General features: G+C 42.9%; 1 protein-coding gene across 3 annotated transcripts; it reads left to right on the top strand.

Annotated features, from left to right (window-relative positions):
• The first annotated feature begins 7,055 nt into the window (after positions 1-7,055).
• TRIM38 (tripartite motif containing 38) lies at positions 7,056-25,283 on the top strand. 3 transcript variants are annotated; one of them, XR_006885480.1, is made up of 8 exons: positions 7,056-7,266; positions 8,624-9,181; positions 13,204-13,299; positions 20,058-20,288; positions 21,292-21,314; positions 21,411-21,523; positions 22,706-24,301; positions 24,754-25,283. XR_006885480.1 is itself a non-coding variant. In XM_046641502.1 (7 exons), the coding sequence occupies exons 2-7, from the start codon at positions 8,771-8,773 to the stop codon at positions 23,224-23,226; spliced, it is 1,395 nt and encodes a 464-aa protein (XP_046497458.1). In that variant the 5' UTR covers positions 7,056-7,266; positions 8,624-8,770; the 3' UTR covers positions 23,227-25,283. The 3 variants fall into 3 exon arrangements, 2 of the variants coding, with proteins under 2 accessions (XP_046497458.1, XP_046497459.1); XM_046641502.1 differs by having other exon boundaries at positions 22,706-25,283; XM_046641503.1 differs by lacking the exon at positions 7,056-7,266 and adding an exon at positions 7,278-7,430 and having other exon boundaries at positions 22,706-25,283.
• The last annotated feature ends 382 nt before the right edge of the window (positions 25,284-25,665 follow it).

Here is a 25,665-nt window from a genome sequence, read left to right as displayed (position 1 = left end):
CACTCCTCTCAGCCCCTGCAACTACTAATCTACCTTTTGTCTCTAGGGATTTGCCTATTTTAGACTTTTTCTATAAAAAGAATTATATAGTATGTGGTTCTTTAAATTAGTGTCTGGCTTATTTTAATTTGTATAATGTTTTGAAGGTTCAACAATGTATTAGTACTTGGTTCTTTTTTATGGCTGAATAATATTCCATCATAAGGATTTAACGCATTATGTGTGCCCATTCATCAATGAACGGACATTTGGATTGTTTTCACTTTCTGGCAACTATGCGTAACGCTTCTATGAACAATCACGTACAAGGTTTTGTGTGGATATATGTTTTCAATTCTCTTGAGTATATATAGGAGTAGAATTGCTGGATCATATGGTAACTCTATGTTTAACTTTTTAGGGAACTGCTAAACTGTTTTCCAAAGAAGCTGCACCATTTTCCATCCCCACAAGCAAAAAATAAAAGTTCCAATTTCTCTACTTGTTATTGTCTGTTTTTTTTTTTTAAATTATACCTATCCTAGTGGATGTAAAGTGGTATCTCACCGCGGTTTTGTTTTGCATTTCCCTAATGACTGGTGATGTTGTGCATCTGTTCATGTGCTTATTGGCTGTTTGTATATCTTCTTTGGAATATGTCTATTCAGATCCTTTGCCCATTTTTAAGTTGGGTTATTTGTCTTTTTGTTATCAGTTTGCTGGAATTCTTTATATACAAGTTACAGTTCTGGATTCAAGTTCCTTATCAGATACATAATTTGCAAAAATTTTCTCCCATTCTATGGGTTGTCTTCACTTTTTTGATGGACTCCTACGAAATTCAAAATATTTAATTTTGATGCTATCCAACTCATCTATTTTTTCTTTTGTTGCTTGTGCTTTTGGTGTCATCCAAGAAACCATTGCTAACCCAAGATTACAAAGATTTGCCCCTAAGTTTTCTTCCAAGAGTTTTATCTAGTTTTAGCTCTTACATTTAGATCTTTAATTAATTTAAGTTAGTTTTTGTATTTGTCATGAGGTAAGGTTCCAAAATCATTCTTTTGCATGTGGATATCCAGTTGTCCCACTGTCATTTGGTAAGAAGATTATTCTTTGCATGTTGAATTTTCTTGGCACCCTTGTCAAAATTAATTGACATAAATACATGGGTTTATCTCTGGATCTGTTATTAAATTTAATTGATCTATATATCTATCTTTATGCTTGTACCACATAGTGTCGATTATTGTAGTGCCATAGTAAGTTTTGAAATTGGAAAATGCGAGTTCTGCAACTCTGACCTCTTCAAGACTGTTTTGGCTATTCTGGGTTCCTTGCATTTCCAAATGAATTTTAGGATAAGCTTGGTAATGCTTGCAAAAAAAAAAAAAAACAAAAACGCCAGCTGGGATTTCAATAGGGATTGCACTGAACTTGCAGAACAGCTCGGGGAGTATTGCCAACTTAACAATATTAAGTCTTCCAATCCATGAACATGGAAAGTCTTTCCATTTATTTAGGTCAATTTAATTGCTTTCGGTGATGTCTTGCAGATTTCAGTGTATAAGTCTTGTATTGCTTTTGTTAATTTTATCCTTAAGTATTTTGTTATTGTTGATGCTATTATAAATGATCATTTCCTTAATTTCACTCTCAGATTGTGCATTGCTAGTATATAGATATACAATTGAATTTTATATATTGTTCTTGTATTCTGCAATCTCGTTTAACTCATTTATTAGCTCTAAATTTTTCTGTATGTCGATTCCTTAAGATTTTCTCTGTACAAAATTATGTTATCTGCAAATAGAAAGAGTTCTGCTTCTTCCTTTCTGAATACCATTTATTTCCTTTTCTTGCCTAATTTCCCTGGCTAGAAACTTCAGCACAATGTTGAATAGAAATACTAAGAGCACACATCCTTGTCCTGCTCTTGATCTTAGTGGGAATGCTTTCAGTCTTTTACCACTAAGTATGATGTTTACTGCAAGTTTTTCATGTGTCCTTTATCAGATTGAGGAAGTACCCTTGTATTCCCACTTTGTTGAGTGTTTTTATAACGAAAGGATGTTAGATTTTGTCAAATGCTTTTCCTTTGTCTGTTGAGATGACCATTTGGTTCTGCCCTTTATTCTATTAACATAGTTTATTGCATTGATTGATTTACAAATGCTGAGCTCATCTTGCATTCCTGAGATAAATCCCACTTGGTCATGGCATGTAAGTCTCTTTATATGTTGCTGAATTCAGTTTACTAATATAGTATTTCCTCTTTATCCACAGGGAATACATTCCAAAACCTCCAGTGGATGCTTGAAACCACAGGTAGCAATGAATCTTATATATACTATGTTTTTTCCTATATATAAATAAATAAAGTTTCATTTATAAATAAAGCACAGTAAGAGATTAACAACAATAACTAAATAATAAAGTAGAACAACTATGACAACATGCTGTAATAAAAGTTACCATAGATCTTAGCAACCTCAGTACATGATGTTTTTTCTTTTCTTAGTAAGTCAAGCACTTTCACATTTTCACTTAAAGGGAGCACTTTGTGGCTTCTCTTTGGCATTTCAAAATTGCCAGCATCATTACTCTTGTGCTTTGGGACCGTTATTAAGTAAAATAAAGGTTACTTGAACACAAGAACCATGATACTGCAACAATCGATCTGATAATCAACAGGGCTATTAAGTGACTAATGGGCTGGTAGTGTACATAATGTGGATGGGCTGGACGAAGGGATGATTCACGTCCCAGGCAGGATGGAGCAGGACAGCGTGAGTTTCTTCAGCATGAGATTTCATCATCATAAATTTTGGTGTGTTCCACTTTCATTTTCACTCATCTCAAACTGTTTTCTAATTTTGTTTGTGATTTCCTCTTTGACCCATTGCTTATTTAGAAATATGTTGTTTAATTTCCACTCTCTTCTTTCCCTCTGGGAGTCCCATAATGCCTATTATGGTATATTTAATAGTGTCTCACCTCTGTGTGAAGCTCTGTTCATTTTTCTTCATTCTTCCTTCTTTCTGTTTCTCAGACGGGGTAATCTCAATTGACCTGTCTTTGAATTCACTGATTCTTTCTCCTCCTGCTCATATTTGCTTTTGAATGCCTATGATGAATCTTTTCATTCTAGTTATTATACTTTGAATTCCAGAATTTTTATTTGGGAGGATTCTATTAACTCTGGGAGGTATTGGCATAGGGCCTGGCACAAGCAAGTGTTCAGTAAATATTTAGGTGTGTTATTACCAGCTGGCCCTGTGGGCAGCCAAGGACAATTGTCCTCTTCAAGACCCAGTTACCTCAAAGCAGTCTTCAATGAAATAGTTATCTATTTCGTAAGAGATGCGGGTACAAACTATTTGCAGTGGATGCTAAGACCTTCTTTGGAGAAATCCTTTGTCATGTTCATCATTCTGAATAGCTTAGATCAGACCAGTCTCCTCCCAGGCTAATTTTTTTTAACCTATAATCCCGAGTTCCTCTCTTCCTACCACTGAGTGGTGCTGCTTCTCTCCTCTCTGGTCATATAAAAAGTTTGTTCTCAGCATCACTTTCGTACTGTGCAGTTATCAAATCTCCTCTAAGCTCTCTTTGCCAGCTCTTCTCTTCCATTTTCATTTGCTCTTAAACCAAATCATCGATAAACAAGTGGGAAGCAATAGGATATATTGGAGTATATGAGGAAGCTATTTGGTGTAAAACTAATTTGGCCTAAGCTTGTTTTTCCAAAAGGGCCTAACATGGCCACTGAGCATGCATTGTGTATCTGCTTTAAGCATTTGCTACGTCCCAAAGACAAGAACAAATGCCCTTAAGATAAAAGTGCAACTTCCCCTACATTGGCATTTCCTTAAGGATAAACACCTCTTCCTAGACTAGGAATTGATTGCTGTGCTCACTTGTGACCACCTAGCTCAAGACAGCAGACCTACTGTGTCCATCAATTGCTGTGCTGACAGGGGAATCTCGTGACTATTGTAAAAGGGACATTTCAATCATATGTGATACATGCTCTTTGACAGTATATAACCACTCTGTACACCCCTACTTCTTTGGAGTGCTCCATTCCTTTGTGGAAGGACTCTCCCAGGCTATATGGTCCTCAAATCTGGCTCACAATAAACACACTCCAATTTTGGTTGATAGATTGGTTATGGATTATTTTTATCGAGGTCATCAATATATCCTACAGGAGGGAGAGAAAACTCTCTGGGAAGCCAGTAGTTGTCATGCATTCTGGTACTTTCTGGTACTGTTTGCCATGTTCACATGCCTGCCACCTCCAACGTGCACATTAATGTACACACACATACACACACACACTGCACACACACCACAGACATAGCCCATCACACATACCATACAAACACAAACCATGTATCACACACCACACACAGCACACACCACTATACACCCCACAACACATACTATACACACACATTTATGCATGCATGCACACCAGATTCCACATCACACATATCACACACACATACACATATGCATCACACAACACCACACACCTCACATATCACCCACACCACACTGCCTCTTATGACGTGTGTTTGGTGCAGCTCAGAAAGCTATTCTCTCATTTAACACATATCACTATTCCTGGAACCATTCTAGACACTTGGGATTCATTAGTGAAAAATACTGATAAAAATCTCCACTCTTGTGGAACTTTCATTCTCATGCAGAAGACAGAAAATAAGAAACATAAATAAATAAAATAGTCAGTGATAAGTAAGTGCCACGGGAACAAAAACAGCATTGTAAGAGGGATCACGAGTGTGGGAGGGGTGCAACAGTAAACAAGTGGTCAGGGTAAGCCTGGTTGAGAAGGGACACCTGAGGGAGTAGAGGGAGGGCACCCTAAGGATATTTGGGGGACAATCCTCCCCACAGAAGGATCACTCACAGTGCCAGCCTTTTTAAGGAGACTCCAGTGACCCACTCCCCATTCTGGGTCTCTGGCTTCCTGCATCGCAGACTCACAGGGTGAAGCCCAGCCTGATTTATTGGAGGTGATGTATTCCCCGGTTGAGCAGCTCCTCTCGGTCTCTCCCAGGCCCACCTTTGGGGGACATATCTCTGAAGGCTCATATACATCCTCTCCCCACTTCTAAGACCTGCAGCTCTCTGCATGAACCAGTCTCTCCTTCATGCCACATGAAACAGGTGCAAGGTTGGGCAGCTGTCACAAGACAGACCCTGTCATGATGTCATTGCTTTTGTCTTATTGTTTGTTGGTAACGGCAGCTTATTTTCTTTTTGGCTTTCACTAGCTTCCTTTTTCCGATCCCTTGGCGGGACAAATTTGGGATGAGTTCTGCCTGGGTTTAGCTCTGCCCCACAACAATGAAAGTTGTGGGGATCTGTAAGAAGCCATCATCAAATCAGGGATTCAGGGGCTCATTCTTTTTCTTCTGTCTGTGTGCTGGTTGCCTCAACAGTGGGTATGTCATGTAGTGCAGGGGGGCCCTGTTCACAGGACATGCCAGAGCGTGATGAGTCACTGGATGGCAAAATGGCAAAGGCTGTGTAAGCAGTGATGGGGTTCAGGGCAGGCCGCCCCAAGATACACCACTCTGGTATGCCGATTATTTTGAACTGAAGACAATAAAAGCTCAGAAGACTCAGGAAGAACATTTGACCTTCCTCCAAACTGCTTAAAAGAATTTAACATAGAAGGCCTGTTCCAGGAAGGAGCTAATACCATAAGATAGTTACAGTATAATGTAAAATAGGTGTGATAGAAAGGCACCAAGGAGCCCATTTTTGGCCCAGCAAAACTTGTTTAACAAACATTTGCATTTCCACCTCCATGTAAATTGCCTTCCTCCCCTCTGAAATCCCAAACCACTACCCCCAACATCCTCCTTTGTCTTTAGCTGAAGATAATATTTAAGGTGGCAGCTTTGACTAGATGGCCAAGTTGCTCGGTTTTCCTGACTCTCTCCCATGTATACATGTTATAAAGCCTTGTTTGATTTTCTCCTGTTATTCTGTCTCACGTCAATTTAACTCGTAGCCCAGCCAGAAGGACCTAGAGTGGGTAAAGGACTTCTCTTCCTCCTCTACAGCACTTAGGAGAGTGCAGTGCTGAAGAGAGAAACCTGTTTCTAATTTGGCCTCCAGCAGAACGTGTGGCTGGGCTGAACTGCCCCCAGGCTCCCTCTGCAGGTCTGTTGTCCTGAACACAGACCTCCACACAGCTATCAGGGTCAGCATCTGACCAGCCAGGCCAGGGACCCAGAGTCGGCCCAGACAGCTCTCAGAGTCCAAGTTTAATTTCCCCTGGCCGTGTCCTCAGCTTCCCTTACTGGATTCCTTGGACCACCATACATATTTATTTCCTAAAGAAATATTTATTGTGCACTTATGAATGCCTCTTACACCTCAGGCTATAAATGTGGCAAGGTTTTATTTTGAGGTGGTAATCTGTTTTTTCCCATTAAACAATGACTCTAAATTGAGTGGGGATAGTACTTTTGTTCTTATTTTGAACTGGAGAGTCTGAAGTTGAGCCACTAAGTATCGACCCCGACCCCACAGGGGGCAGGGCAGAGTGGTGGCCCGCGGGTCTCCCAGAGCTCCCAGCTGAGGCCACTCACTGCTGGGCCATTGGTAGCTCCTGTTTGCCGTCCTGGGCAGCTAACTCTGACTACTGGTAAGTATTTGAATCCTGCGGAGGGGCATTGAGGATGCAAATGAGACACAGCAACAGGGCAGAGCAGAATGGGAGACTGCCTTGAGCAAATTCTGTGGTACCAACGCATCCTACTACTGTCACCACCCCTTTTTTCACCACATCCTTCAGAGCAGTTATAAGAGTGAGCGACCTAAAAATAGCATCCGTCAGAAAGGCTTATGGGTCCCGAGGGAGTTGATGGATAAAGGAAAAATATCTCAAGTCAGGGTCTGTGAACTCTGTGATTTTAGATACTCTGTGCTGGGGTCACAAAATAGTTTACTGGCTTATTAATTTGCTGCTTCTTTTTGTTGCTGTAAAAGGACATTTTTCTACAGCCTCCCCTCCCTCTCAGGAGGAGTTGAGTGCAAAAGATACGGGTAATTTCACTAGTCTCCTCCTCAAACCCCACGGGGCGGCGTCCCGGAGTAGTTTCACTTTTGAGTTAACTTCCTCACTGGGGTCTCTGAAAGCGGCAGCTACTGAGGAGACTAGCAGCGAACATGTGACTGCCTGCTGTGTGGTGAAGGCAGCAGAAAACGTCTATGTCAACGTTTTCTGGGCGGAGGGATATGGTGAGTGTGTGGTGGTGGGCCGCAAGGCGAGGGGTCTGTTTCCTGATCACAGAGCCTGCTGAAATACTGAAAATGCTCAAGACTTGGCTTTGTAGCTCTCACTCCCTGTCTGCTTTCTCTTTCACCCGACTCTGTGCCAGATCTCAGAAGATCCTGGATGTGAGGTGAGTGGAGGCCCAGGACAGGCCTCAGAGATGGGGAGGGCCTTCTCCCCAGGAGCACAGCACTCCTGGCAGAGAGCAGCCTAGTCTATCTCTTGAGAGAAATAAGCCACCAAGGAATAGAAGTCTTCTGAAGAATTCTCCATGGCTCCAAGAGACTGGGCCTGGTTATTAGAGGGAAGCAGCCTATCCGGTAACTTTAGCTGAATCCTTGTTTTTAATTCTGGTACTGTCAGTTCAAAGGAAAGGTCACCCCCTAAACTTCCTTCCACCTCCGCTCCCCTCCCTGAGTGGGAAGGGGGGAACAGGGCTAGGTTCCTGAAGGAAGCAACTGCAGCAGTGGGTGAAGGCACAGACTCCTTTGCTCCTTCTCACTCCTCTGCTGTCTCTGGTCATCCAGTCCTCACCCATCTGCTTCCCACCTCCCCCTCATCCTGGATTCTGCAAACTCCCTGTGTCCCAGTCACCCTGAACTTCTCCTGGGAGATGAATCCTGGTCTGGAGAAGAGACAGTCACCTCCCGAGTTATCCAAGGGCTCTGCTCCTCAGGGCCAACCCCTTAGCTTCTCAGCTCTCTTTCCAGTTCTGTTTCCCTCAGGTCAGGGAGGGCAAAAAGGACAAACTGGTTCTTCTGGCTGTCTTGTTTACTTGCATTATCATCCTCTTTGGGTCTCCACTGAGACATTAACCTGGTGTCTTTTGTTCTTTGTGGAGTGGGGGTAGAGAGAACTCGGGGTGTGGGTTCCAGTAGAGCTGAGTATGATTGTCTCAATAGAATCCTTCACAGACCACCCAATTTCCTAAAAGTTACTACCAGTTACAAAGAAGTAGTTCTGGTACCAATTCTTGAAGTTCATTAGAGTAGAATAGAGTGTCACCCTCCCTCACCGAGTTCTCTCTCTTGCTGCAACTTTTTTGAGGAGGCCTGCCCTGCTTCTCTCTCCCTCTTAGCACTTGGTCCAAGGAACTTTCTGCAATGATGGAATGTGCTGTAGCTGGGCTATCATGTGGGCTCTAGCCACCTGGGGCTATTAAGCAATTGAAATGTAGCTAGTGGGACTGAGAAACTGAATTTTTAATTATTTGATTTTACTTAATTTAAATTGAAGTGGCCACATGTGATATTCACCACTATATTTCACAACATAGCTACATTTTATGCATCTTCTAAATTCCAATCCATTTCTTCTCTCTAGAGAGAAGATTTCAAGACCTGTGGAGGCCAGTGGCAGCCAGTGCATTGAACAGAAACTCAGGTGAGGTGTATTTCTATCACTGTGGGAAAATTCTGGCTGCTTCATCTCTGCCTCTAGATCCAGTGCTGGAGCTTTTCAGGAAAAGCCATGGCTTCATCTGGAAACGCCAAGAAGATGAGGGAGGAAGCCACCTGCTCCATCTGCCTGAACCTGATGGTTGAGCCCGTGAGCGTCAGCTGTGGACACAGCTACTGCCACTTATGCATAGTACGCTTCACTGAGAACGTACGCCTCTTGCAACCATGGCTGGGGACATTCTCCTGTCCCCAGTGTCGGGCTACATTTCAAATGGCAAGCCTCCGGCCCAACAAGCAGCTGGGAACCCTCATTGAAGCCATCAGGGAGATGGAGCATGAAATGTCATGTGAGGAACACGGAGAGAAGCTCCACCTGTTCTGCGAAGACGAGGGCCAGCTCATCTGCTGGCGCTGTGAACGGACACCACAGCACAAAGGACACACCACAGCTCTTGTTGAAGATGTATGCCAAGGCTACAAGGTGGGTGTTCGGGCCAGGGGCAAACACCCAGTCTCGTGCTGCTTCCCCAGACCTGAGATTACTTAGCCCCAAACCCGAGATTATAATCCTGAAATACAGCTTTCATCATATCATTCTTCTGAAAAATAGTTTATGATGGGTCCTCACTGAGTCAAGTCCTGGCTCTCCATCCTGATGTTCAATGGGATGGTCAAACTCTTGTCTCTATCCACTCTTGCTATGATGAACTTCTCCCTGCTCTGGAACAATATGCTCAAACCCACACCTACATATTTTATGGCTTCACACAGTGTATTTAATTTGAGAAACCACAATGTGCAAGACTATGTGATAGTTTAAAAACAGAGGACAAAGACACACCACCTTGTAGGTATCCTACAGTGTAGTACGGAAGACAAACCAGCAAAAAAGACTGTCTTAGGGTCCCCTGGTTTGGGTGGTAGGGAAGGGCATCAACGGATAGGGAGTGGTATCTGAGGAGCCTTCTCAGAAGTAACTCCTCAAGAGATAAAAAAATTACCCAGGGAGTGCCGAGCTCTGCGCCCAGCCGCTGCACGCCCCGCGCGGGACTTCCTCCGCGTCCTGGCCCGGGAGCCGAGAGCTCGAGCTCCGGTGTGAGCGAGCCCGCCGGGCGCGGGGGGTGCGGCGGAGACCGCAGCCGGCTTCCTGGCGGCGGCCGGGGCAGCGGCAGCGGCGGGATATTCATCTTGCGCGGCAGCTGCTCCCGAGGGGCGGGGGGGGGGGGGGGAGGGGGGGGGGAGGGCTGGGTGTGGCCGCCCCCTGATCTCAGAGCCGCAGCCGGCGAGGCCCGCAATGGGGGCGGGGACGGAGGATCCCCCTCGGCGGAACCGCTTGTCCTTGTTCCCTCCCAGGCGGGCCGGGCAGAAGCGCAGCCGGAGGCAAGGGACCAATTACCATTTTGATTGCGACACCGGGGGGGCCCATCTGGACTGAGGGCTAATTACCCGGCGAACTGTCGGGGCTCCAGCGGGATGTGCCGGGCGCAATCCCTTTACCCAGCGCTCCCCTCCTCCTCCCGGACCATCCCCGCGCCGTCTCTGTTCTCCGACCACCTCCCTGTCCCCTCCATTAGTCTCAGCCACCCTGTCGCTCTGTCCCTGTACTGTTGTTCCTCTGCCCCCTCCCTCATTCTTCCACTCTCCCTACCCCGTCATCCTGCCCCGCCCCCTCCTCCCCGCCCGGTCCTCTGTCCCTCCCTCTCCACTTCTTTGCTCAGTTCCCTTCCTCGATCGCCCTTCACTCCTCCCTCCCTTTTCTTTCTCTCCATTAGACCTCTCAGTCCCTCCATCCCCCGGCTCGCCGTCCCAGTCCCTGCCCATCTCTGTCAACTTCCCCACTCCCCACCGCTCCAGAAATGAACCACATATAGGGGCAGGCCGGGTGGCGCAGCGGTTAAGTTCGCACGTTCCATTTTGGTGACCTGGGGTTCGCTGGTTTGGATCTCGGGTGCGGACATGGCACCGCTTGTCAAGCCATGCTGTGGCAGGCGTCCCACATATAAAGTGGAGGAGGATGGGCACGGATGTTAGCAGAGGGCCAGTCTTCCTCAGCAAAAAGAGGAGGACTGGCAGCAGATGTTAGCTCAGGGCTAATCTTCCTAAAAAAAAAATAAAAATAAAAATATAGAAGTATGGAGGGGCCGGCCCGCGGCCTAGTGGTTAAGTTCGCACACACTGCTGCCGTGGTCCAGAGTTTTGCGGGTTCCGATCCTGGGCTCGGACATGGCACCGCTTGTCATGAGGCAGCGTCCCACATGCCACAACTAGAAGGACCCACAACTAAGATATGCAACTATGTACCAGGGGGGATTTGGGTGAGATAAAGCAAAAAAAAAAAAAAAAAGGATTGGCAACAGTTGTGAGCTCAGGTGCTAATCTTTAAGGAAAAAAAACTAAACTCATAGCAAAAAATTAAAAAAAAAAAGAAGTATGGAAAAAAACAGGGCATCCAGACAGAGGGGACCACATGTGCAAAGGCACAGGCATGGGACCTTTCCTGACTTGCTGTGACCAGGCCAGGGGCTGTGTGTAGGGAAGGGCAGGTGATGGCGTGGGAAGGGAAGTCAGGGCCCAGAACCTTGGTATCAGCTCAGAGTCTAAATCCCAGCCCAGAGTAGTATTGGCCTTTGGGGGATTTTCATCTGCAGAGGCAAGGATCAGGTGGACAGTGAAAAGAGCATTCTCACGCTGATAAAATAAAAGGAATTTGAAGGAGTAAAATTCACTTATTCCTGTAAGAAGGGGGGAGGGGGCAATTTCCAGCAAGACTCCGGAAGGGGAGTTGAAGGGTTTGGAACTGATTTGGTCATGGAGGATGAAGCGGAGGGAGAGGTTTTGGGTAACTCCCAAGTTTCTCACTCAAAATCGTGTAAAGGAAGGCTGACCTTTGCTGTGGTGGAATGAAGGAGTGGGCATACTCCGGCTGCCTGAGTCTCTCTCTGCCCTGTCTAGATTTAAAAAAAAATGTCCTCAGTGTCAGGTGTCTTGTTCCCTCCCCTATGAGGCAGAAGTGGTCTTATATTAAGGTTCTGGGTCCTCCATCAGGACATGTCAATACTGACCACAACTCAGCACATGGCAGCTTTTCTTTAAACTCCGTGGAGCAGCTAATTACTGTAATGGGGATATTCCCATTGGAATTCCTTTCCCACCAAGTAGTGAGACAAGAAACAGCACAGGGTAATGGTTACTAAGCCTCAGGAGTCAGGCTGCTTGGTGTGAAATCTTAGTTCTGCCACTTACTGGATGGGTAACTTTGAGCAAGTTATTTAAAGTCTTCATGCCTTGGTTTCCCCATCTGTAAATAGGAATAATGGCAGTCCCTTCCCTTCCTGACATGCATGCCTAGGAGGTTGTTATAAACTTTAAGGACATTAATATATGTAAAGCTTAGAATAGTCCTTTGCTCACAGCAAAGGTAGTACAGTCTTTTGCTAACAAGCTTCATAGAGCTCTTTCTTGAGAGGGCTAGAGAATTCATGAATGTTCTTACTGGATTTACAGAGGACAGGAGCCAATTCTTTCAGTATTGACCTCAACTAGCAATTTGCTTTGGCTTAAAATTGCTTTCCATGAAAATATGAGAAACTATTTTGAAAAATAACCTAAGAGCTTAATATGGATACTAAGTCATTTTAGATTGGCCTCATGATACCATTCTTCAAAACATATCAGAACTCCCCTCCTCCATTAACCGTTCCTCCTAACTTCAGCTGGCATCCTGGTCTTACCTTCCTGATTCACCATAATACATACAAAGTTCCATGTGCGCCAAACACTCTGGCATGGATTATGTTTGATTCAGCAAATTGTTTTATAAAATCTTCCCTTAGATGATTATCTTGTTCTATGTGCAATATTTCTCTGGTAAGACTGTAGTGGTGGGTATAGCTCAGGCTCTGGGTCAACAGATGAGGTTGGAATCTCGGCTCACCCACCTGTCGGTTTTACCACCTTCGGCAAATTATTTAATCCTTTCCTAAGCCTCGGTTTCTTTTTTTTTAAAAAAAGATGGAGCTTTTTTTTTCAAAGATTGGCAGCTGAGCTAACATCTGTTGCCAATCTTTTGTTTTCTTCTTCTCCCCAAAGCTCCCCAATACATAGTTGTATATTGTAGTTGTGGTCCTTCTGGTTGTGCTATGTGGGATGCCGCCACAGCATGGCCTGATGAGTGGTGCCATGTCCGCGCCCAGGATCTGAACTGGCGAAACCCTGGGCCGCAGAAGCAGAGCGCGAACTTAACCACTTGGCCATGGGGCTGGTCCCCGAAAGCCTCAGTTTCTACAGCACGGAAATGATGTTAAAAATCTAACTGCTCAGGGTCGCCAAGGGGATCAAATATGTTTCTGCACATACAGCCCTCAGCATGCTTCCCGGCAAAGTGTAAGGACTCAATAAATATACAGTGTTATTCTAATAGTCTTGGAGGCTGGGATTCCCCTTAGGTGCCTAATGAAGAGTTGTCGAATTAAACAGACCTTGTTCACCCAATTTCTCCTTCAGGAAAAGCTCCAGGAAGCTGTGACAAAATTGAGGCAACTGGAAGAGGAATGTATGAATCTGAAGGTGTTCACAGAAAAGCAAATAACCGAATGGAATGTAAGAATTTGAATTTATTGATCTCAAGCTATTTTCCAATAAAATAATTGAAAAAAAAGTCTGAAACCCTGTCAAAGTGGCTCTAGGTAAATAGGCACACCAATTCTGCTTCTCCTGACTGAGGTATCAGGAATCCGAGTCAGTTACTACTGAAAAGTTGAAAGAGTTGGAGATAAATTCTCATAGATGTAGACAACCAGGGTCATAAAAACAAATAATGGTTTCTTCTTTGGGTTTCATTTGGTCTGGTTAGTGAGAATAAACCCTCATTGTGCTTTGCCCAATCATCCCCTATGCCTAAGCTCTGTGATGGAAAATAGCTTGTCTTTTTCTTGCCTAATTGCTCTGGCCAAGACCTCCAGTTTATGTTGAATAGGAGTGGGGAGAGTGGGGACCCTTGTGTTGTTCCTATTCTCAGAGGGATGGGCTTTTAGTCTTTCACCCTTAAGTATGATGTTGGCTGTGCGTTTGTCATTTATGGCCTTTCTTATGTTGAGATACTTTCCTTCTATACCCATTTTATTGAGAGTTTTTATCATAATTGGATGTTGGATGTCGTCAAATGCTTTCTCTGCATCTATCGAGATGATCATGAGGTTTTTCTTCCTCATTTTGTTAAAGTAGTGTATCACATTGATTGATTTGTGGGTGTTGAACCATCCCTACATCCCTGTTATAAATTTCACTTGATCATGGTGTATGATCCTTTTAATGTATTGCTGTATTCAATTTGCCAATATTTGGTTGAAGATTTTTGCATCTATCTTCATCAGTAATATTAGCCTGTAATTTTCCTTCTTTGTGCTGTTGTTGCTTGGTTTTGGTATCAGGGTAATGTTGGCCTCATAGAATGAATTAGGAAGCATTCCGTATTCTTCAATTTTTTGGAATAGTTTGAGAAGGATAGGTATAAAATCTTCTTTGAATGTTTTGTAGAATTCTCCAGAGAAGCCATCTGGTCCTGGACTTTTGTTTTTTGGGGAGGTTTTTGATTACTATTTTGATCTCTTGTGATTGGTCTATTCAGATTCTCTGTTTCTTCTTAATTCAGTTTTGGGAGGTTGTATGAGTCTAAGAATTTATCCATTTCTTCCAGATTGTCCAATTTGTTGGCGTATAGTTTTTCATAGTATTCTCTTATAATCCTTTGTATTTCTGCAGTATCCATTGTAATTTCTCCTCTTTCATTTCTAATTTTACTTATTTGAGACTTCTTTCTTTTTTTCTTAGTGAGTCTAAGGGATTGTCGATTTTATCTTCTCAAAGAACCAGCTCTTAGTTTCATTGATCCTTTATACTGTTTTATTTAGTCTCTATTTCATTTATTTCTGCTCTAATTTTTATTATTTCCCTCCTTCTGCTGACTTTGGGCTTTGTTTGTTCTTCTTTTTCTAGTTATGTTAAGTGTAGTTTAAGGTTACTTACTTGATATTTTTCTTGTTTGTTGGGATGGGCCTGTATTGCTATGAATTTCCCTCTTATAACTGCTTTTGCTATATCCCACAAGATTTGGTATGTTCATTTTCATTTGTCTCCAGGTATTTTCTAAGTTCTCCTTTGATCTTTTCATTGATCCAATGGTTATTCAGTAGCATGTTGTTTAGTCTCCATGTATTTGTGACTTCCCCAGCTTTTTTCTTGTAGTTGATTTCTAATTTCATAGCATTATGGTCTGAAAAGATGCTTGATATGATTTCAGTCTTCTTAAATTTATTGAGGCTTACCTTGTTTCCCAACATTTGGTCTGTCTGAGAATGTCCCACGTGTACTTGAGAAGAATGTGTATTCTGCTGTTTTTGGATAGAATGCTCTCTATATGTCTATTAAGTCCATCTGATCAAGTGTGTCATTTAAATCCACTATTTCCTTGTTGACTTTCTGTTCTGGATGATCTATGCATGGATATAAGTGGGGTATTGAGGTCCCCTACTATTATTATGTTGCTGTTAATTTCCCCCTTTAGGTCTGTTAATAGTTGCTTTGTATACATTGGTGCTCCTGTGTTAGGTGCATATATATTTTTGTGTCACATCCTCTTGGTGGAAAGTCCCTTTTATGATTATATACTGCCCCTCTTTGTCTCTCATTGTCTTTTTTATCTTAAAGTCTGCTTTGTCTGAGACAGGAATAGCAACCCTGCTTTCTTTTGTTTGCCATTTTCTTGGAGTATCATCTTCCATCCTTTCACTCTGAGCCTATGTTTGTCTTTAGAGCTGAGATATGTTTCCTGGAGGCAGCATATTTTTGAGTCTTGTTTTCTAATCCATCTCACTACTCTGTGTCTTTTGATTGGAGAATTCAACCCATTTACATTTAGAGAGATTATTGATATATGAAGGCTTAATACTGCCATTTATTTTATCTCTTGTTTTCTGGTTGTTCTGTATTTCCATTGTTTCTCCTCCTTTGTATTTCTGACTGCCATTTCATTTTGCTGGTTTTCTCTGGAGGCTTTCTCAGTTTTCTCTTTTTTAATGAATTGTGGCTCTGCTCTGAATTTTTGTTTAGCTGTTACCATGAGGTTTGTATAAAAGATCTTGTAGATGAGATAGTCCATTGTCTGATAGCCTCTTATCTCCATTAACCTAATCAGGTTCTGTCCCTTTACTTGCCCTTCTGAGTTATTGTTGTCACAAATTATTCTGTTTTGTGTTGTGAGTTTGTGACTAAGTTGAAGTGTTTATAGTTACATTTTTTGTTTGAGGAAGATTAGCTCTGAGCTAACATCTGCCACCAATCCAACTCTCTTTTTTTTGCTGAGGAAGACTGGCCCTGAGCTAACATCCATGCCATCTTCCTCTACTTTATATGTGGGACACTTACCACAGCATGGCTTGCCAAGTGGTGCCATGTGTGGACCTGGTATCCAAACTGGCAAACCCTGGGCACCGAAATCGAACGTGTGAACTTAACTGCTGCACCACTGGGCTGGCCCCTATGGTTACTTTTGATGCTTTCCTCCTCTTTATCTTTTAAGTTATAATTAAGTATTTACTACCCTGTTCTGAAAAAGAGCTACAGTTTTCTGATTATGTTTATCTGTTCATCTCCTTGCTCAAAGCTTTGTAGACCTTTGCCTTATTGTTTCAGGAATAAGGGCATCCTTAGTCATTCCTTGTAGGGGAGGTCTAGTGGCAATGAACTCCCTCAGCTTTTGTTTATCTGGGAAAGCTGTTATTTCTCCATTGTATCTGAAAGATAGTTTTACTGGATAGAGTATTCTTGGCTGAAAATTTTTGTCTTTCAGTGTTTTGAATATATCATTCTATTCTCTCCTAGCCTGTAAGTTTTCTGCTGAGAAATCCCCTGAAATCCTAATTGGGGTTCCTTTGTAGGTTATTTTTTTCTGCCTTGCTGCCCTTAATATTTTTTCTTTGTTGTTCACTTTTGCCAGTTTTACTATTATATGCCTTGGAGAAGGTCTTTTAGCATTGATGTAATTAGGAGTCATATTTGCTTCATGTATTTATAAGTCTGGTTCTTTCCCAGGTTTGGTAAGTTCTCAGCTATTATTTCTTTGAACAAGCTTTCTGCTCCTTTCTCCCTCACTTCTCCCTCTGGAATACCTGTAATCCTTATGTTTCTTTTCTTAATTGAGTCAGATATTTCTCAAAGAATTCCTTCGTTTTTTAAAAATATTAGTTTTCTCTCCTCCTCCACTTGAAGCATTTCTATCCTCTAAATTACTAATTCTTTCCTCCGTAATATCAGCTCTACTTTTTAAAGGATTTTAAATTATTTCTTATCTCATTAATTGTGTTCTTCATATCCCGAATTTCTGTTTTTTTATATATATATAGTTTCAATCTCTTTGGTGAAGTTTTCCTTCTGATCATTAATTTTATTCCTGAGCTCCTCGAACTGTCTTTTTGAGTTTTCTTGTAACTCGCTGGATTTCTTTATGACAGCTATTTTGAAGTCTCTGTCATTTAGATTGTAAATTTCTGTGACTTCAGGGTTGGTTTCTGGAAATTTGTCACTTTCCTTCTGCTCTGAATTGTTGCTGTAGTTTCTGATGCTGTTTGATGAGCTAACCTTTTGCTACTGCATTTGCAGTAGTATTAGGTCACAGATTCCACCTGCTACCACTGAGGGGAAGCAGGAGCTGTATTTCTGATCCCAGCTCATCCACTGGAAGTGGTGCAGGTACAGTGGGAGCTCCCACTGGCTGGGGAGGTGTTCTCACATTGGTGCAGGGCTGCTGCCACCCTGAGGCATGTTCCCACTTGTGGGGCTGCAGCAGTACCATGGGCACTCGCACTGGCCGGAAAAGCATTTGCGTGCATGTGTATATCTGCTGCCTCCTCTTCTTATTGTCATGCCGGCTGCTGTGCTTCATAGCTTGGGCTTCTTTGTGGATCCATGCCTGGGACCACAGTGGCAGTGTGGGCTCTTCCACTGGCCAGGGAAGCATCCAAACACAGGCCCAGGGCTTCTGCCACCCCTCCCCACAGTTGTGCCAAGGTGTGTTCCCACTTTTGAGACTGCAGCAGTACTATGGGCATTTGTGCGGGCTAGGAAAGTGTTCAGGTATGTGCACAGGGCTGCTAAGGAGGGTAGAGGAGAGTTTACTTATCTCCACCATTTCCTGAGGAGCCAGTCCATCCACCTTCAGATGTATAGCTATGTCCGTCTCTCAGGCATCCTGTTGTGCTGTGTGGGTATCCTCCACTGGTCAACGAATGTCCATTTATCTGTAGTTCAAAGAGGGAGAGATAAAGGGAACAGCTCACTCTGCCTTATTGCTGACATCACCTTGTATCTGTAGAGGTTTCACTCCAAAGCTAGTTCTAGAGAGGCCGTCTTCCTTTAGCTATCCTTTTGTTAGGTTTCAACTTTTAAATACCTCAAAGTACCTTCCTAGTTTGCAGGCCTCAACCTTATTACCTTGGCACATTTACCACAGTGCAGGATGTAGCTCTCAGCCTTATGGGTTCAGAAACTAACCTTTGTGAGCACTAAGAAAACAGAATCACTCCAGGTTGAGATTCGTATTACTCAAGCTCATGAGGCTGATAAAGGAAATCTATTTTGTTTATAAGGAGGATCATAACTGCTGCAAGAACCTACACACTTGCAACAGCAGACTATGGGGTCTCTAAAACTATTTCCATGGCTGACCAGCCTGCCCATAATCATAGATGCATTTCTTTATGGAAATAGTTATGTAATCCATCAGCTTGCAGTCAAATCCCACAGGCCGGTGAGCTATTATGTCTCTTTCAGGGGTCTCTTCCAACCTCTGCCCTGATCCTTTGTGTGCACATATTGAAGTTGAACTCTCAAAGGACATTCTTACTTTCCTCATTTCTGGGATCTTGGGCAATGGAGAGGATCTTGATTATAACTAATATAGATGGAAACCCTGTTAATGACCCTTCTTCCACAACATCACAGTCATTGAAACACTACATGAATTGAGAAAGCACAAATGGAAATTGCAATTCTGTATCTCCCAAAATGAAAGCTGAGTCTCTCATAAGATATATTTGGTTTCTGTCAGTCTTATACATAAGGGTGATTAATTGGACCCTGGATTGGTGGATGAATATTTCTGTTAACTGCTATAAAAGCCTGCTACCCAGACCTCCTCCTGCTGAGCATCATGGACTCTCCTCCCAGCCTGGTTGTCTTAAAGACCAGTCTTGGTTATGTTCATTACAAGCTTTTGCTTCAAGAAATCCCTCAGATGCAGAGATACCTTCTTACCTTCCATATAAAAACTCGTCTTTATCTTTGTAACTGATAAAGTGAACTCAGCCCTAGTTCCATGATTAAATTATCTAGCACTCCTATCCTTCCTTTCTCCTGCCTCTTAGCTCAAGAAGAAGGAAATGAATCAGGTAACCATAGAGAATCCTGACAGCCTCCCCCACATCTAAGTGCTCTCCTCCCATGCTTGACTCTTCAGCAGGGAACTTCATTCTTCCTGCTCAAATGACTCATGGGAAAATAATGTCACGGTAGCTGAACAAACTTTCTTTTGTGTATGTGTATGTTAAAATACAGATAACATAAAATTTACCATGTTAACCATTTTTTTTTCGATGTGATGCTTTTTTTTGGGGGCGGGGAGTGAGGAAGATTGGCCCTGTGCTAACATCTGTTGCCAATCTTCCTCCTTTCTTTTTTCTCTCAAAGCCTCAGTACATAGTTCTATATCTTAGTTGTAAGTCCTTCTAGTTCTTCTGTGTGGGATGCTGCCACAGCATGGCTTGATGAGCGGTGCTAGGTCCACTCCCAGGATCTGAACCAGTGAATGCCAGGCCACTGAAGTGTAGTGTGTGAACTTAAGCACTACGCCACCAGGCTGGTCCCCATTTTAACCATTTTTAAGTGTGCAGTTCAGTGGCATTATATACTTTCACATTGTAGTGCAACTGTCACCACTACCCATCTCCAGAGCTTTTTTGTCATTCCAAACTAAAACTCGGTGCCTATTAAACAATAACTCTCCAGTCCTTCCTCTTCCCAACTCCTAGTAATCACTATTCTACTTACTGTTTCTATGAATTTGACTCTTCTAGGTATCTCATATAAGTGGAATAATACAATCTTTGCCCTTTTGTTTCTGGCTTATTTCACTTAGCATAATATCTTCAAGATTCATCCATGTTGTAGTATGTATCAGAAGTCCATTCCTTTTTAAGGCTGAATTGTATTCCATTGTATCTAGATGCCACATTTTGTTTATCAACTCATCCATCAATGGACATTTGGTTTGTTTCCACCTTTTGATTATACTCTCTTGACCCTAGGAGAAGATAAACATTCAGAGACAAAAAATCCAGTCTGAATTTAAGAATCTCCAGAGCTTCCTGCATGAGGAGGAGAAATGTTACCTATGGAGGCTGGAGAAAGAAAAAGAGCAGATTCTGAGGAGACTGAGGGACAATGAGGCCAATCTGGGACGGAAAAGCCATGAACTTGAGAGCCACATCCTGGAACTAGAGGCAAAATGTCAGGGCTCAGCCCAGAATTTGCTGCAGGTGAGGCTCTGCACTTGGAAGAAGGAAAGAAAGTGTCTGTCTATTCCTGAGCTATTAAGAGCAGACTAGTGAGGAAGGATGGGAAAATTGGCAAGGCCTGCCTTCTCCACCCAAAAATGGCACATTAATGTGGGGAATTTAAAGTAATGTTTCTTTTAGATACACATCAATATCTGCAGGGTTGCCTCCACTAGTCTATAGGGTGCCTTTATGCTACTCAGAAAAATATACTCCCTCTGGGTGGCCACAATGAGTTCCTTGGCCAATCAAAACCATGGGTAACTTTTACTACCATTTGTCCCTGGTCCATGTGCACAGAACCCTGACTGTCAAACTGTCTCTTGAAATACTCCTCCAGATGACTGGTGGGTGATAAGGTGGGGCAGCTACAATGAGTGATAACCTTACCCTTGATTTGCTTATAGAGCCCTTGCTCCAGAGCTCTTATGGGGCCTCCTTTCAAGGCCTGGAGCTATTTCTTCTAGTTCCCACTAATAGAACTGGAGGTTAAACTGTAAGATTAAGAATGCAGCATGGCTGCTCCACCACGATATGATGCCTGCTGCCTACCTTAGTGGCGCAGAGTCAGGGGCCATGCGTGGATTCACCACTAAGGACCTTTGTGATAAGTAATCTCTAGTATGGGCTCATGCTGAAGGAAATTAGGTCACTGAAAGCCAATCTTGTCAGAGGGAGCATGGGCAAAGCTCCTGGCCCTCTTCCCCAAGCAGCCCACAGGCTGGTACAATAGCAGACACTACAGCTCCCCACAGGCCTCAGCAAGGAAGATAACAGACTCAGAGGTTGATAAATATCCTACCATGCTGACTATCCCAAAGGGCTGGGATGAGAATCGTTCTATCTGTGCATCCATCAATATCTAAGGCTGGGGTCACTCTCTTTACATCTTTGGAAGGAGCATTTATAGAGAACAGCCCCATATGCCAAACCCCCTGAAATACTGATGGTCCCACACTCACTTTTTGTCTTTGTTTCTCTGTAGGATGTGAAAGACACTTTGAGCAGGTAAGTCCTGTGTGAATGCAGGAGGCAAGAGGTATGGGTGTATAGAGCTGACTGGAATGACCCACTGAAGAAGTCTCTGGCCTCTGGTTATTCTAGGAGTTGGGCTGTGAAGCTGGAAACACCAGAGGCCCTCTCTATGGAGGTTCATACTGTGTGCCATGTTTCTGAGCTTTACTTTGATGTGAAGAAAATGTTAAGGCGCTATCAAGGTATGTGATACCCAGTGTGGTTATCTGTGCAGACCCTTCAAATTTCTGTTCTCCTGTTTATTAGCTGTGTCACCCCAGGCAAATAACCTCCTCAGTTTCCCCAGCTGAAAAATAAAAATATTAACAGTTCTTACCTCATTGGATTGTCATGAAAAATAAATGCATCAACATGTGTAAAATGCTTAGGAAGTGTCTGGGACATAATGTTTCTTGTTAATATTTAGTCAACTCTCAAAGCAATGCAGGAAAGGTAGGTGAGTATTATGGACTGTGGTACAAATAGTTTTAGAGCCTTGGCCCAGATATTACAGATGGTCAATGTTAGAACCATATGAAAACCAAATTTTACCAATTCCAAAGCCTGAGCTTCCTGCTCTCTTGATTCTCTTAATCAGTGCTTGCTGTAGTTCCACAGTCTCTTATCCACAATTATAAAATTAAAAAAGCTCTGAAAACTGAAATGTTTTCATGATTTGTTTGGCTGCAAAATTGGACCTAATTTGAATGATTTGGTGATTATATTAATTATCTATGGCTGCAAACAAATTTAGGGGCTTAAAAGCAACACTTTTGTCACAGGTTTTGTGGGTCAGAAATCTGGGCACAGCTTAGCTGGGTCCTCTTCTTAGGGTCTCACAAAGCCACAGTTAAGGTATTGGCCAGGCTGTGTTGTCATCTGGAGGCTAGGTTGGGTAAGAATCCACTTCTAAGCTCACTCTCGTTGTTGGCAGAATTCATTTCTTTATGGTTATAGGACTTAGGGCACTGGCTTCTTGCTAACTATTGGCTGGGGGCTGCCTTCAGCTTCTAGAAGCCACCCCTCAGCTCTGTGCACATAGGCCTCCCAATATGGCCAATTATTTCTTTAAAGTGAGTTCAGGAGAGAGTCTCTAGAACAAGTCTGTTAGCAAGATGGAGTCTTATAGAATGAAATATATTATAGGAGTCACAGCCCTTCATTTTTGTCATATTCTATTGTCAGTAACATATATATAAATATATATGTATATACACCATATACCAGGAATTTTACCAAGCACTAAGCATACGTAGGCTCAGAGAATGACTCACCTAAGCTCACACAGCTAGTAAGAAATAATGCTTGCGTTTGAACACAGGCTGGTTTTATTTAAAACAAACTGTGTTCCCAGCACCAAAAAATGTGTGTTTGTTTTTTTTCAGTCAGTGTGACTCTGGATCCAGATACAGCTCATCATGAACTAATTCTGTCTGAGGATCGGAGACAAGTGACTCGTGGATGCCCCCAGGAGAAGCTTGACACTTCCAGGAGATTTACTGCCTTGCCCTGTATCCTGGGCTGCGAGGGCTTCACCTCAGGAAAACATTACTTTGAAGTGGATGTGGGAGAAGGAACTGGGTGGGATTTAGGACTTTGTATGGAAAACGTGCAGAGGGACATTGGCATGATGCGGACGCCTCAGTCTGGATTCTGGGCCATCAGGCTGTGCAAAAAGAAAGGCTATGTTGCTCTTACCTCTCCCCTAACTTCCCTTCATCTGAAAGAGCAGCCTCTGGTGGTGGGGGTTTTTCTGGACTATGAGGCCGGAGTTGTATCCTTTTACAACATAACTACTGGCTCCCACATCTTCACCTTCCCAGGGACCTCCTTCTCTGATACTCTCCGGCCCTATTTCCAGGTTTATCAATATTCTCCTTTGTTCCTGCCTTCCCCGAATGAGTAAGGGAAGGAGCAGTCTTCTGTTTGGTTTAACATGGAGAATATAATGTAAATCCCCTGTGGGCAGAAATTTGGTCTGTTTTCTTCATTGTTATTTCCCTGTACCTAGAATAGTGCTAGGCTTTTAGTGGATACTTAATAAAACTGCTTTGAATTAATGGATATAAAGACTGTAAAAATACCACAAATGGTCAGCTTGAGCTGGAGGAAAGCAAGATAACAGCAGTGATCATACATTGCGCTGTCCATCCCTCTTCAGTGGATTCAGAACTATGATTTGCAAGAGTCCTTGGGTGATCAGAAGAGTGACCCAGAGATCGGGAGGTCTGAGTTCTCCCAGTTTGATGCCATTGAACTCATGGGTGGGGGATGAGGGAAAGCTGCGATTGTCTCTGCCAACTGCAGGAAAGAGCAGGAGAATCAAAATAGCAGTGACTCTTTTAACCACTGACATGTTGATTAATAATCTGAGCCGCGCGACTGACATAGTAAGTGCATATGGCAACCAGACCTAGTGAGCTCTGCCTGGGCAGTAACCAAAAAAAGTGTGAGAGAAGAGTTAAAAGTGGCTTACAGTGAGATGCTTCAAATAGGGAGGAGACTAAGAGTAAAAATGAATTTTAATGGGAGACTCAGTACTGGAAAAGAAGTTGGTATTTTCAGTACTGGAGTCAGCCATCTTGAAATAGTTTAACATCTCAGTAAATAGTTGTTGCTGGCATGATTGTTGGCAGTCTTTATTATGATTCAGATATGATCAAATAGGCCTTAAGTATACATGGATTTATTTTGGAAAGTACATTCCATGTAAAACCTAAGTTATTATAGCTGAGTTGGCTAATGACAGGACCGTGATGAAGTCAGCTGAAACACAGACAACATTAATGCTGACCAAAAAATGTCACCAAATTGCTAGATGTTATCATAATTTATAGTTGATATAAAAATTGACGTTTGTTGATGTTAAAGTCTTCTGAGATTATCTTTCTAGGAACAGGGGAAATAAAGCAGAAGAGTTGTTTTTGGATATTGGAGGCATGGTTGGGCCTCCTCTCCACCCAGAGGAAGACACAGAAGAGGTGAGACTATCACCCACTCTCCCCAGCATTGTAAGCTCTCCTAGTCATGCTGATAGAGGCTAAATGTAACTGGAAAGTAAAGGGTAGCAGAATATATTACCCCAAAATATGCCACTTTGGCATAAGAAAGATTTTGAACTGAAGGCAATAGAGAAAAACAGAAACAAGAAAAGCTCTCTGCCTCCCGCTATTTACCTAAAAGCAGGACATAAATTTGTAAAGTTATTCCCCCACCCCTCTCTACCAGAAAGGACAGAAGTTAATCACGAGAGACAACTCTAGATCCTTATCAGCCCAGAGACTGCACTAGAATAATCTACATAACAAATCTTGCTAATATAGCCCTTATCTACCACTACTTTCCCCATATATTTGCCTTCCCACAATTTGCTGCCTTGAAAGTCATTTTCCTTTGTCTTGTCACTTCTCTAAAAATCTGTTCTTTTGTTAAGATGCTACAGAAGCCCAAGTTCTAACCACCGCTTCAAGTGACTCATCTCTGAGTGCTCCCACGTGTATGCATGATGCACATGTGTCTAGGAAAAACTCCCTGTTTCTCCATTACTCTCTCACTGCTGTTACTGAAACCAAAGTGGATTCCCTCCTGGCAAGTTAAATCAGACTCTCCACCAGAAGTACTTGTCTTACAAAGTAAAGTATATTTGGAGCAAATAGGAGACAATGAAGAATCATTTCCAGAGTCATGGTGTCCCCAAACAATGGGAAGCAGGGACACTTATTTCGGATGGGGAATGAATATTCAAAAGGGAGTGGTGGGTATACACTGCAGGTTACAGTAATAAGGCCTAAGCTCCCCCTGGAGAGATCTTAGCATGAAAAATAAGGCACAAGGCATAGCTTTTGCCTTAAAAGCTTAAAAAATGATCGTAGGCATAGCGCTTATGGTAAGGCTTGGTCTGGTTCAGGGTGGTTGGTGATTGTGATGAGGATTTTTAGGCTGCTTAATTTTAAAACAGTTTATGATGAGGATTTTTAGGCTGGTTAATTTTAAAACCACAGATGAGAATTAGGCTCCTAGGAGTGGAATTTGCTTGCCCTTTGATCAGAGACAATTGCATTTGTGAAGGAAATCTCCATGCCTCCCTCTCTGCGCCAGGAGGAAGGGGGGATGGCCTTATCTCTGGAAACTCTTAATGGGGAAGGCAAGAACTTTAGTCGTTTACTGTCTGGCAACCTCATGTAACGGACCCCCCACCCCAAAATCCTCCTTTGTCTTTAGTTGAAGATAATATTTGAGCGGTGACTTCTGCCATTTACTCAATCCGGTTTGATTCTTATCTAAAAGTTGTGGGACCGCCCGATGGCCGGACCCTACCGGCACTGGTACCATTTTAAGTTTTTTT

The sequence above is a fragment of the Equus quagga genome, chromosome 15 (assembly GCF_021613505.1).
Source record: "Equus quagga isolate Etosha38 chromosome 15, UCLA_HA_Equagga_1.0, whole genome shotgun sequence".
NCBI lineage: Eukaryota > Metazoa > Chordata > Mammalia > Perissodactyla > Equidae > Equus > Equus quagga.
The sequence above is the reverse complement of the archived record's forward strand: the minus strand, read 5'-3'. Positions and strand labels throughout refer to the sequence as shown.

Excerpts from the sequence above, each read along its gene's own strand:
- TRIM38 (XM_046641502.1), top strand. The coding sequence starts at position 8,771 with ATGGCTTCATCTGGAAACGCCAAGAAGATGAGGGAGGAAGCCACCTGC. Across the intron at positions 13,300-20,057 it reads AGCAAATAACCGAATGGAAT|GAGAAGATAAACATTCAGAG; the intron begins GTAAGAATTTGA and ends TCTTGACCCTAG. Across the intron at positions 20,289-21,291 it reads CAGCCCAGAATTTGCTGCAG|GATGTGAAAGACACTTTGAG; the intron begins GTGAGGCTCTGC and ends GTTTCTCTGTAG.